The 13,547-nt window shown below is 44.3% G+C and overlaps 1 protein-coding gene across 2 annotated transcripts in view; it reads left to right on the top strand.

Annotated features, from left to right (window-relative positions):
- Positions 1–13,547, top strand: part of KIF19 (kinesin family member 19) — a 425,797-nt gene that overhangs the window by 322,400 nt on the left and 89,850 nt on the right. For both annotated transcript variants that reach the window (XM_078654238.1, XM_078654237.1), the window contains exons 6-7: positions 6,907–7,032; positions 9,165–9,359. In XM_078654238.1, coding sequence (XP_078510364.1) covers positions 6,907–7,032; positions 9,165–9,359 — 321 coding nt within the window. The remainder of the gene's footprint in view (positions 1–6,906; positions 7,033–9,164; positions 9,360–13,547) is intronic.

Below are 13,547 nucleotides of genomic sequence, written 5' to 3'. Positions count from 1 at the left end.
TATTTTTGTAGTCTATATTCTGTCCAGTCGATATTGTGTCCATTCTATATTTTGTAATCGATATTAATACAAATCGATATTAAAAACTCGATATTTTGACTGTATACCCCACCACATCACTCAGGGGCACCACCATATCACTCAGGGACACCACCACATCACTCAGGGACACCACCACATCACTGGGGGACACAACCACATCACTCTGGGACACCACCACATCACTCTGGGACACCATCACATCACTCTAATACACCACCACATCACTCAGCCCAACCACATCATCACTCAGCACCACAACAGCACTGTCCTTGCTTGTTTAAGTTGTGCTGGCGGACTCTGACTGGAATTTCACCAAGTCACAAAAAGCATTCTTCCCTGCCCAGTATCTAGCTCCCTGACAAATTTAGTGTAATTCCGTTCAGCTGTTTGGCTGTAGCCCTTTTCAAATATCCCTAGGAAAATTGAAGGGGGATTTTGCATTTTGGGACCCCTGCCTTTTTTTGGCCCCAGCTTGATGGATCATCCTGATACTTTATATGAGGAAATTAAGCAAAAAAGGAACACTTTTTGGGAACATTTTGTGAAGATTCACTTAACATCACAAAAGCTATTGGCAAACCAAAAAAGGCATTTCTTATGGAAACTCGGACCTAACTAAAACTAACCAGTGGCGACCGCCACTTGCTAATATATATTTCCTAAGAAGCTTCTACCAACCTGAGAAATGCAGAGAAGAGTAGAAATAGTACAAGATCAAATACGGAGCTGGAGAATAGGCAGGGTCCTTATTGATACACGCTGAAAGGAGTACAAATAGTGCAAAATCAAACAAAAAGCTGAGAACTAAGCAGGGTCCTTATTTGCTATCGGTGTCTTTGTATGTGACACCGTAGGTATAGGAGGGAACTCATGAAACATTCCGCTCTAGCAACCAAACCAGCTATTTGTTGGCTCTCAAATACCTATCCAAAAATAAGGAACTTCGTTTTTTTTTCAGTTTTATATTGCGCAAACTCCATCCGCAGGTATTGGGGCACTTTACATGAGCACCACCTAGATTACACAAGGGGAAATTTATTTATTTTTTGTTTGTAAATTCAGAGATTTTAAAGGCCAGAAGTATAAACATTAGGAATACTGATTTCCTAATTGTGGATATCTACAAATCGCAATTAGGATATCGGTATTCCTAATGTATAAAGTACTTTTATTTCCAAATATTGATTCCTAGAAGGTCACAAATCGACCTACCTCATGAATAATAATGAGGTAGGTTGCAATTTGCACCCCATTAGGAATCAAAGCCATCAGAGGGATGATGTCTACATTAGGTCAGCAGCTCACCATGTTTTGATTGCCTTTCAATAGAGCAATGCTTTCTTAATGCAGCCTCTTTTCCTTAAAGGAAAACAGGATGTGTTTAAAAAAAGAAAATTCAACTTTAAAATTTCATTTTTTAAGAGTAGGCAGTGGGCCCTGGGAATATATTATTTGAACATTCTCAAAGGGGAAGGGCCCTCAGGGGACCCATTTGCATTTGTAAATTGGTTACCACCACTTTTGAGGTAGTGGTAAAGTTTTACTGTTTTGCGACCAGAATTCAGTTGCAAAACAGTAATACCATACGATTCAATATTTGGAAGGGGCACCAAAAATACGCCCCTTCCAAATATGGAATCACATTTTGTACATTTGAAAAAAATGTGTATGTTTGAAAATGCATTTTTCTTTTCGGACCACAAAAATGCTGTGTACATCTGGCTCTAAGTGTGTTTTTGCTGCAATGCCGAAGTACCAATGACAGGCCATATTATCAAGCTTTATCGGCAGGAAACTGCCGCTAAAGAGGCGATAATGGGCTTGATAATATGTCCTTGGGAATTCCCATAGCAGCCCAGGTTCTGGTATTAACCTGGGCTGCTATGGGATTCCACAAGGGTATATTATCAAGCCCATTATCGCCGCTTTAGCTGCAGTTTCCTGCCGATAAAGCAGCGATAATTTTATCCCCTGTTCTTGATAATATGCCCCGTAGTTGTTTCCAGACTTATAAGATATTTAGCCCACACTGATACTTGAACCTGGTTCCCCAGTTCCAATCGCCTCTCTGGTATAGGGCACACGCTCCCAACTTAATTGAAAACGGGCGTGTATTGGGGGTGGGGCGACCTTGATACAGTTTCTCACATTTATTGCGACAATCTCTTTAAAAAAAAAAATGGGTTGGATGAAGACGGGTGATAAAGACTGTTTAGTCAGCACTCCTCTCTGACGTCTATATATAGAAGTGCATTCAGCACTTGATCGTTTGACCTCTGACCTCCTTATCGCTCGTTGCACTCTGGTCGTCTTTGCTGCGGCCCGAGTAGGCCGCGCCGTCCTGTGTACACTGAGGTGATTGTCGCCTTGGCTACAGGCAGAGGAACATATGCGCAGCAGCTGCAGAGGCGAGCGGTGCGCGCCGCCTGCCCAGGCCTGCACAATATTTGTATGCACAGGAGAATATATAGCAAGAGACGAACAGGGTGGACCATGAAGGAGAAGCCATTGCACTGTGGTGGGGTGGAGGTGGTAAGAGGGTACCCCTTCATGGAAGGCTTGTGCTCCTGTCATACAAGCGATCAATTTCCAGCCCATTCGATGTTCCGAAGGTCACACATAGCGCCAAGCATGAGAGCTGGTTCTCGAATTCACAATTCGTAACTGTTTGATGCTCGGCGGAATATATCGTTTCACCGTGAGTGTATGAGGAGCGATGGGAAGCCAAATGTGGGTTATTCCTGTGATGGTTGGGTGTGAGTTTAGGAGTGGTACCCGGGGCTGGTAGGCTGCCTGGGGATGAAGTGTTAGTGCACGGGCTGAGGGGGGCCTTAAGGAGACACATCTGACCCCTCTCCACTATGCAGCGCATGGTGAAGTGTACAACAGTCAGAAGACATACTGTGGTGGCTTCCAAACAGCATTTGAGATCACTCTCTGAACCAAAATCTATAACTCTCCCACCCGCAACAACAGCAAGTGTGAAAAACCTCAGCAGCCCAGTAAGCTCTGAGGGAACCACACAGAACAACACCTTATCTGACCCCAGCTTTCCGAACCACCTCCCAAAATCACACAATCGACGCTACTGCAAAGTGGTATATTGTATTAAGTGGGCCGGGTCTCAAGGGGTCTGAGCACCGGCAGTTTTTTTCAGGGGACCTCGAAACGGGTCTCTATCGGGCTCTGTTTTGAGCCCTGACACAGGCGGTCCGTTTTTTCCCCCGGACTGCAGTGACAGCTGTCACTGTAGTCTGGAAAAAAGTGCCAGGGTGCACTGCCAGAGCCCGATAGAGACCCGTTTCTAGACAGCAGGCACACCGATGTGCGCTGCCCACACTGCTTACTTCTCAACTAGTGGAGAATTTACGACATGACCTCATGCAAGGTGAGCTGTAGGGGAAAAGAAATCCTTAAAGAGAGTCACTTTCTCTCTGGATTTCCCTTCTCTTTTTTAAACTGCAGGAGCAGCAACATTGTGGTAGGGTCACCAGGGCTTTAAGTGGAAGTGTTTTCAATATTATATGTAACACGTCATAGTTGCAACTGATTTATCTTATGCAACTAATAACCATTAACAAAGCCAATAGCCCTGACTTGTTGTAGGTATGATGTTACTTGTTGTATCTTATATCTGGATGCAATGACAGAAACAGCAAAATACATGTTGGGCGGCACACTATGCTAAGCACCGATTTTGAACATAAGTGTTTTAAAGCAACGCCCCTAATTACACTGGCCACGCCCCTTTGAGAGCCCCCCCAGTTTTTTCATCCCACTTAAAGCCCTGGGTACAGCAGAAGAAATATCACACAGTGAAAAACACATGATAATAGTGAAGCAGAGATATTTCCCACAAAGGGTGAGCTCCCGGACTATCCCTCCCACCCCCGCCACCAGGAGGCCCCACTGGCAGCTTTAGAAGTAGATATAGCCCTGAAATGACTCATCACAGACGGAGCGATTTTGGAGAAACTGCATCTTGTACATAGATATATTTACTGCAAACCCCAATGTTTAAGTTATAAAAACTAAAAACTTCAGCTGGCCACTTTGGAGGAGTAGAAAGCATAACATGTTCCCTACAAAAGCCGTGCAAATAAAAAGCAGTCACACTACCTAATAATACACATGTCAGCATGCCGGACGTTAACACATAGGTAAAACACCGAGAATAAGCAGTGGCAAAGCCAATAGGTCTCACTTATAAGAGCTATTGTCTTTGGCAATGTTTTTGTAGCCACACTGTAGGCAGTGCAGATGATTTGCAGTGTGGCTAAAAGTAATTAATACCAATCTCTATGACGCAGCCAGGGCTAATGCGCTTTTAAACAAAAAAAAAATTGATTAGCGCTGGATGAATCAAAATCTTTATTCTTAATTGCCATTTTTAGCCATGCTGCACAGTAGCCACGCTGTGCACGCTGCTATAAAGCATGGCTGCAAATCGTTGCCAAAGTCGGAAATGCCAATGCTGTACAGAATGAACAAAAGGCCATGGCAACGCCAGTAGCCTCAAAGGCGAGACCTATTGGCTATGCCGATGCTTTGTAGATCTTGACCCAACACCGCTGTGATTCGAGCAAATCAGTTAATCTCCCCATGCATGAAAAAGTATGACATTTGCCAAACAATCCTCACCCATGTCCAAGGTCTTAGTGAAAATACGTTTGGAAGCAGATAACATCTGTTGTCACAACAAACATCTATTTCAAAGGGGATTCTTTGAAGTGCTTTTAGCATAGTAAAGCATAGCTTCAAATGGCAAGAGGTTAAACAAAGAAGACATGGAAAAATAAACAATAAAAGTATTGCCTCATTCATACTGCGATCAGCAGATGGACAACAATCAATTTGAAGCAATCATTACATGGTCCATGTTCCAGCCGAAAGAAGTGAAGTCAGCCCACGCTGGCCAATTAGAAGGCAGCAAATATGAGGTACAATATAGCCCAAGAATGTCAAGCAAAGGGCATGCTGCAAGCCCCATGCTGTGTACAATAATTCTCGCAAGTGAAAGCGCATGCAGTGAATTTGCAGGTGTGCGAGACACTATGTTTGCATAGGAGACTGAGGTGCAAGGAAGTCGGAGGCAACTCTCTGCATCCAGTTCCAGTGGACAGTTTAAACAGCACAAAAAGTATATCACAAGAAAAAAACACAATAAGTAACTCAAAGAAAATATGCTAAGGGAAGGTTAGGATTCTTTACTGATATAACAAAATGAAGTGTGTCATAAAAATGTAGTTCCCATTAAAATCTGCAGTATAAAGCAATGTTATGGAAATGAGCCAGAGCCTTGACATTCACTGAATTTGCTATGGAACCATATCTCACCACAACTCATTGTTCATAAACTCACATATGATGTCACAAATTATATCAAAATCAACATAACTATTCCCATTAGCGGCGGCACTTGTTTTAGAGATTACCTGCGTTTGACAGGAGCAGTTTAGAGACGTTACGTAACATTAGACTATTGGTTCAACCTTCTCTTCTCATGTGCTCTAACTAACATCATTAAAATATATAGTCCAACATGCCGACACTGATTCCCCTCTTTAATTTCAAAATATCACCATATGCTCCAACAATAACAAAATATTTTTTTCAAATCTACTGTCCTTAAGACAACAACTGATAAAACGCCATCTTACTAAAAAATAAACATGCATTTAAGATTAGTGTGTTCCCCACTAGCCTGCCTGCCAACAGAAACTATATTAAAACACACCAGTTCCACAAAAAAACGAATCTAATCCACTTCGGAAAATTATTCCTACCTCATCCAATGCATCCTAATTTTTGACTGTCTTGGAGAAGTGTTATATTTTTATTGTTTGTTCTTGCACCAAGATGCCCTCTAGTGATACCCGGTACCTTACAAATTTAAAAAAAAGTTTAAAAAGAATGCATTTCTATTAGGGTGTGCAACATTTTCTAAGTTGTCTTTTGTCAACTTCTTGAAGTTTTCTTTTTAAAGTTATTTAGCTTTACCGGGTTTAAATAATACAATTTGTGCAAAACCCAATTCTTTCATGAATATTTGCTTGCATGTGAAATGTTGTGGAGGTGACACAGAAATGCATGTAAAATAGAACAAAATGATGAAAAACAGATCTGCCCAAGAACATTTTCCTATTTTTGGTATTCTAGTACTTCACACAATTTGATTGGTCAATGTTTGAGCCAATTGAGTTAGATGAAATTTCTTAGCCCTGTTAGATAGCCGCATATTACGTAAATTGGTGTGCTGAGTGGCCTCCAGTGCATTTTGCTTATTTTGCCTTTCACTGGAATGATATGTCCACTCCTTAGCAAAGAACCCCGTCGCTCAGGAATGAGGTATATTTCCAACATCACATGCCCATATATGCTTACACCAATATGGCGACATTAATGAAACAGTATTATACATGTTCATGCATTTTTCAGGTGAAATTAGTGTCAAAGTACAGAATATTTCTGCTATTGAGCCCTTACACATTGGAGGCACAGGGAGAGCTTTTCATAGTATTCCAAAAACCTCATATAATAATTTTATATTCAACGCTTAGCTAGAACACACCACAAACTTGACTGTTTTTAGAGTTCCTGACAAGGCATTGTTACTACATAACTCAATAGTACTCATTTCCTTGACCTCAAAAGGTAGAACGGTTGAGCTAGGAGCTGGTGCCACACTGCTTTGGTCATTCGAACCATTAAACTAAGGGCAACAATGAAAACTGTGAGCTGTGGTACTCTCTGTGTTGATGAGTGGAGAGTCTAGGGTCCTTTAGCATCCATCCTGTGTCTACGAACCATGATAACCTCTGATGTGATGAAAGTGTATGATTTATTTTTCCTCAACTCTTGCAGATCTACAATGAGATGATCCGAGACCTGTTGACTCCTTCCCTAGGATATTTGGACCTGCGAGAGGATTCTAAAGGTGTGATCCAGGTGGCGGGAATCACAGAAGTCTCTACCATTAATGCCAAGGAGGTAATGTTGGCCTTGATACTGCTGCACGCTCTGGCATCATCACAAAGAATGAAGGGTACTCAAGGATGGACTGTACTCCAGTACCCGCCCCAAAGACCATGAGTTCTTTTCTTTCTTAGCTGTGCAAACTCCCCAGCATGCATGCAGAACACGCATTACTGTGGCAGATCTGTTGACTTTCAGATACATTTTACCATGTGAGAGGAAGTGGAGGCTTAAAAGGGCGGGGGCTTAAGCCCAATACTTTTAAGAGGCATGAGAAGGCAGGTCATGGAGACATGGCTGGGCTTTGTGCAGAGAACCGAGCTCCGATTAATCCCCACCCCAAAACAAAAGCTTATGAGGCAGCTGCTGATGTCATGGAAAGTTTGCAAACCCACCCTACCCCCACAGTGCCCTCTAACCCCATGGACATCAGTAGTACCCTAGCCTACAATAATGAGATGGAAAACCACACTGCAGAGGGATTTGCAGCTCATGTTAGTTCCCACCATGTGATATCAGCTCCTCACCAGGAGGCCTTGTGAGCAGAGCCAATATCATGTGACCACGGTGGGATCCTGTGTGTTTGCGGGTCTGCTATCGATCTGTATGGTGATTGTTTGTATTTCAGGGTCTGCCCCATGCTCTAGAAATATCATCAATATAATAAATTACAAATAAAATGAAAAGGATAGATTTCTCAACGAGTTGATGCAGCTCTTTGACTGATGCTGAGGTAGAGTCAATTACATGCCTATGTGACTGACTCTTCCCCCATCCACCACTGGATTAATTGGGAAATCATGCAGTAATCCTGTTATGCACCTTGTACTGTCTGAAGACTGGGTTCCACCCTGGCATCCGGTGAGGTGCATCCTAGGGGTGAGTAGGCATTATCTAGGCACATGAGTGCTGCGGGACAGCTACTTAAAAGTAAAATAAAATAAAAAGCTTCTCTTTTTTAATACTGATTTTTTCTTAACAATTCCAGTTTTGGCAGCTAAGGGAATTGTGGTAAGTAATTGATAGCACAGGATCACAGAATGTGAACAAGCGATAAAGCCAGGATTACAACTTCGATTTCCACGTTGACCAACCAAAAGCATAATCCTTTGGATACATCTCCAATTAGCAACCTGACTCTACTGTGTCCTACCTAGTAGAGTAGACGTGGGATACAAACACCATTGGTGGAAACGAGGATGTGTTTTATAAGTGAAGGAGACATTATCTCTGATGCAAAGGAAACATGATGTTAAAACAGTCTTCAATAATTAAACAAAATGATTTATTAATTGTTAGTTTATCGTGATTCAAACGTGAGAGATTACACCAAAAAGGTTGGCTAGATACGCTATGGATAAGGGCTACTGGTACCCTACCATCTGAAAGAGACCCTATACCTCTGGCATTGGAAGGCAGCGTCTTCTTTACATATACAAAACCCTTTCTCCTACTAATGGTAGTTGTAGCCACTTGAACTCCTACGAGTTTAAGTGTGGAAATGCCCAATGATGATGCATGCCACACTAGATAGGTGAGGGTCTTGCAAATCCCAGTGGCACATCTGTCCCAAAAAGGCGTTTACAGGGTAGTACTATGCTTCTTTTTGTGAGTACATACTTTGAGGTAAGAACTCTGGGATACTACTTCCATTCTCCAGCGGATAATGCTGAAACGTTGCTCTGAGTGCATTACATGCTTGGAGTTAGAGCGCATCTTTGACCCAAGCCATATGAAGCAGTCTGCCTCAAGCGCTTTCTAAGTTCCCAAGGTGAGAAATCATATGTTAGGAAATGAAAGGTAATTCCAGGTTTCCTTATCCAAGACCCTTACTTTAAATCACCCCAGGCTGCCTCTCAAGAGCAGAAAGTAGTGGGGATTACGGAGCTCCTGGATGAATGTCACACAGACCTACACTTCTAAATTCACCACCTACGCCTAGTTTGGTTCCTTGTTTCAGTGTTATAGTAGAACCATCGCCACCTCGACACTTAATGTTGTGGCAGTCACTGTAGCACCTCGTGACGAGTTTAACATTTTCTTTACTCTACAGTATAGGGGCAGGTGGGCAGTTTCATGAGGTCTAACAGGGCTGCACTCCCAGAACCCAGGGACACAGACTAACCTCCTTTTTCCTTCATGCTCAGATAATGCAGCTTCTGATGAAAGGGAACAAGCAGAGGACCCAGGAGCCCACGGCTGCTAACAAGACCTCGTCCCGGTCGCACGCGGTGCTGCAAGTTACAGTGCGGCAGAAGAGCCGGGTGAAGAACATCATGCAGGAGGTTCGCGTTGGCCGGCTCTTCATGATCGACCTGGCTGGATCTGAGCGGGCCTCACAGGTACTGGAGCAAATGTTGACCAACTGGGGAACCTAGTGAGCACCCATATAGTGAGCACACGTATAAGATGGGTTAGAATTTGAAGGTGAAGCCAGGGTATAAAATCCGTACTGTCCTAGTGCACTGAGAGCAGAAGAAGCTTTATAAAACATCTCGATGCACAGAGCTTCCTTGTCATCTGAGGAATTGCATTGATCCATTTACTATCTTGTTCTATGGGGTAGTATGATAAAAGCACGCATGGTTTTACCACTCATTCCTCTACCATGCAGCCCAAACCATGAATGCGTCTTAACTAAGTAATACTTCAACATGCATGCCTTTACCACAAAATTTTGCGATACAGTCATGAATGATAAAGGGATATGTGTGGCCAAGGTCACCACTACCCCACCCATGCTGTCCCTTAAACTACTCCAACCCCTTTCACTGCCCTAAAACTTATCCCAACCCCCAGCCCTAAAAACAACCCCATCTACCCATTCTCCTCCTGCTGCCCTAAGGCTGAAAACTCTGCCCCTTTACGCACACTACCCCGATCCCCTGCCCCGCTCTGTCCCTTAAACTACCCCAAACTCTTCCATGGCCCTAAACCCTACCCGACCCCCAGCCTTATAAAAACTACCCCACTTACCCATTCCCCTCCCACTACCCTAAGACCTAAAACCATGCCCTTTTATGTACACTACCCCACCCCCACCCCACGCTGTCCCTTAAACTACCCCAACCCCTTCCACTGCCCTAAAACCTACCCTAACCCCCCATCCACCCTAAAATCTAGCCCAACTACTCATTCCTATCCCACTGCTCTAAGGCCTAAATCCCTGCCCCGTAAATTATACTACCCAGCCCCCCGCGCTGTCTCCTAAACTACCCAAACCCTTTCCACTGCCCTAAAACCTGACCCAAACCCCTCCCAGCCCTTAAAACAACCCTGAATTCCTCCCAGCCCTAAAAACTACATCCAGAGCCCCACTTACCTCATTGCAGCATCTTCCTGCTTCCTTCTTCCAGCAGCTAGACTGCGCATTATCTTAACCACTCATAAGATTGGTTATGCATGGTTAAGGCAAGCGTGGTTGAGCTTGCGTAGTCGGAACATGTGTGGTTCACACCGCAGTGTTCTGACTGTTTCCCGTTTTATGGTTCATGGTAAGCGGTGAAGCAGATGGGGTAGCAACTTTCTATGTTCCCTGCAGAATCGCTGATAATTAAGGTTAGTGGCCGAAGTCCAGGAACCACCCTACCTCTACTTTCAGCTTAAACTAAAAGGGCAAATAGCAGTAGTGCCAGGCTTACAGCTTCCCACAAGGAAAAAGGGTAAATGTATACACCTGTTGAGTGTATGTCCCATCAGCTGATTCCTACCTCATTATAATGGATCTGTGTACTGATATCAGCACCTTTTCCACCTGTGGTATCCAAATCTATTGTTTAGTCCAAGCAGTCTTTTGTTGTTGAGCAGCAGGAAGGCCTGCAGCAGAGTTATTCACATGCTCGGCTGTGTCTATCATACAGTAAGTCTGTCTCCCAACCTTTTTAGAGATGCTGATCTCTTGGAAATCTTGAGATTTCCCACCAAACCGGCCCAGTATCCTAGCACTGTACATGAGGAACGCGCCTGATGGACAACGGGGACCCTCGCAGTGAAGACGTCCTGATGTTTTCATAGCTATCTTTAGTTGCAGTTTCTTCGTAGTAGTTTCAGTCTGTCCTTCTGTGATAATTATTGCAAATCGCGTTTAGCACAATTATCATTATTGCCGTCTATCGCTGGATTTCTGCGCCGGGTTAGCTCCGTATTATTAACGCTTTTCACCTAGCCAATGTGAAATCCAGCGATAGAGGGTGAGAACATGCTTTAGTGGCATAAAAGCAGCGATAATTTACCAGTGATACAGTAAACCTTGGTATTAGGCAGGTTTGGACTCAGCCATGCAATCCACCTCACATTTTACAGATGGCTAAGTCGTATTTTTAGCAGGAGTTAAAATCCTGCTGTAATGGGGCCTTAGCGCGACTTCTAATATCGCTTTGCGGGTCTGGGGCAACCTTGTAAAAACCGCAAAGCTGTTGTAGCGAGGTTTCCCCATGATGTTATCTGAGGAACGCCTATTTTGCATGTCATTAGCGATATTGATCTCTGACATGCAAAGTAGCAATGAAACACGGGCTAATGCTTGCTAGCATGTCCTTGTACATCGTGCGATGAAAAACGTGCCGCATCAGTTACTGACTGAGTTTCCACCTTGCATACATCACCTGCGTCCAGCCCTGGTTCCACTGTCGATCATGCACATTAGAGTGGCCCATGGATGTCTGCCTATCCAACACAACGGTAGCTGAACTGGATTATGACTTGTATGTGCACCCCTTTTGCCAACGAACAGGAGTGTAACCGTGATACCCGTGCATGGGATGCCTCGTAATTTAGCATATGTGCAGGCAATTGGGCATGGGAGAATGCACAACTCCTCATGTGCAATGACCACATCGAGGCGCTCCCCTATTGGGCTGTGTTGCGGATTGGTGAAACCGCTTGGACGGAGCACAGCTTCCCAGACCAGTTAATGGATTGGCTCGCCCTCGTGTTCCTTGAACTTGACAACTATGTACTCTTGGAACAGATTGCCCATGAAGTTGTGCTTACATTCATGGACGAGTACTACGTTCCTGCAGTCAAAACTGATTGTCACCCACAGCACAGGTCCCCACACCTTGTAGCATCTTGGAGGAATGGTCACATATCCCACCACAACAGTTGACATGTCTGCCTTGGTCTGGACTCAAAATGCATGTGCGTGGAACTAGGCGTGTGTACCCATACCTGTGCAGGGTGATGCAGTTCCATGGTCGGAGCAGCACAGCGTCGTTTGGCAACTTTCCCAATTCAGACATACTGCTGGGGGGAAGAGTACACACATGGCAATGTAGCATGACATGTGACCTTGTAGGACCCTTTCACCTGCTCACTGTCAGCAGAGCACACAGATGGCGCAGACCGTTGGTACAGCACTATACAGATCCCATGGGCTGTGAGTCGTGTCCAGTGACACGGGGCAATGAGCAGACACCAAACATCACATGACTCGTCTAGCAAGGCAAGGTGGGCTGAGACCGTTGACATCCATGATGATTTGTGTTCATTTTTACCACCCCATTTCTTGCACCTCGACATGTTCCTAAGCTGCCTGTAAGTGTCTTAAACATTGGTCTGCATGTTGCGGCCCTTGCCTTGCCGGTACTGACACGCACATGCTTATAAAGTCTACGCAACTTCACTAGTGTACAACTGTGATGAGTGTTAATTGTGTTAATTATAATGAAAAATCATGTGCCTCCATGAGCATTGTTGGTACACAGGGAGGGATTGACTGACGCTTGTAAATTGGGGGTGAGTCCCTATTGACAGCTCCACCTCTGTGAGCCAGGCATTGTGGTTGGGTTAGTTGCTAGCAGCCCTGTGCTCTTACGTGTCTCCAGCAATGTGAGTAGGGTGTCCAACTTCTTGCCATATAGATCAAGGTTGTACATCAAAACAGACTGTGTCCACACAGATGTGTGTAAGTAGGTATGCGAAAAGACGTTCTGTTATCACATGTGATTGGGGACACCACTTCTGGACTGCTACCAAATTTGACATTTCTGCACACAGCCCTATTCAAGACATGGACATAGGGCTACGTTGGGGGGGTAACGAGAATTTTGTTTATGTGCAATGCGGCCACAGCTAGTTCACACTTTCACAGTCATATAATTTGCCATGTGGGTCAGGGTCAAACAGCTGCATTGATTACATTTACCAGGGTGTACCTCTTAGTGCAATCAATGTCCCTACATTCATCCATACTTTTATACGTGAGTGAACAGAGACATGACACAACAGTGTGATTTGGAATATTTTATTCACATTCTGGGGAGTGTCAGAGCCGGAGCAGTACATGGCAATTTCAAGCCCACATTACATGGTTGCCCAGTGGTGGGCCAACCAGAGTCCTTGGGGGAATGCAAAGTTAATCTGAAGAGAAATAGTTCAGTCCGCAGCCGGATTGCTGTCTCATTGGTACTAGAGCAGATATGGCAGTCCATGTCGGGGTCCAGGTGAATGTCGAAGAGTGTTTCGGGGACAGAGGGAGGTGTTATTCCAGGGCATGATGCATAGGGCTGAACCAGGCAGGGACAAGCCAT

The sequence above is a fragment of the Lissotriton helveticus genome, chromosome 7 (genome assembly GCF_964261635.1).
Source record: "Lissotriton helveticus chromosome 7, aLisHel1.1, whole genome shotgun sequence".
In the NCBI taxonomy this organism is placed as follows: Eukaryota; Metazoa; Chordata; class Amphibia; order Caudata; family Salamandridae; genus Lissotriton; species Lissotriton helveticus.
This window is presented reverse-complemented; position numbering and strand designations above follow the sequence as displayed.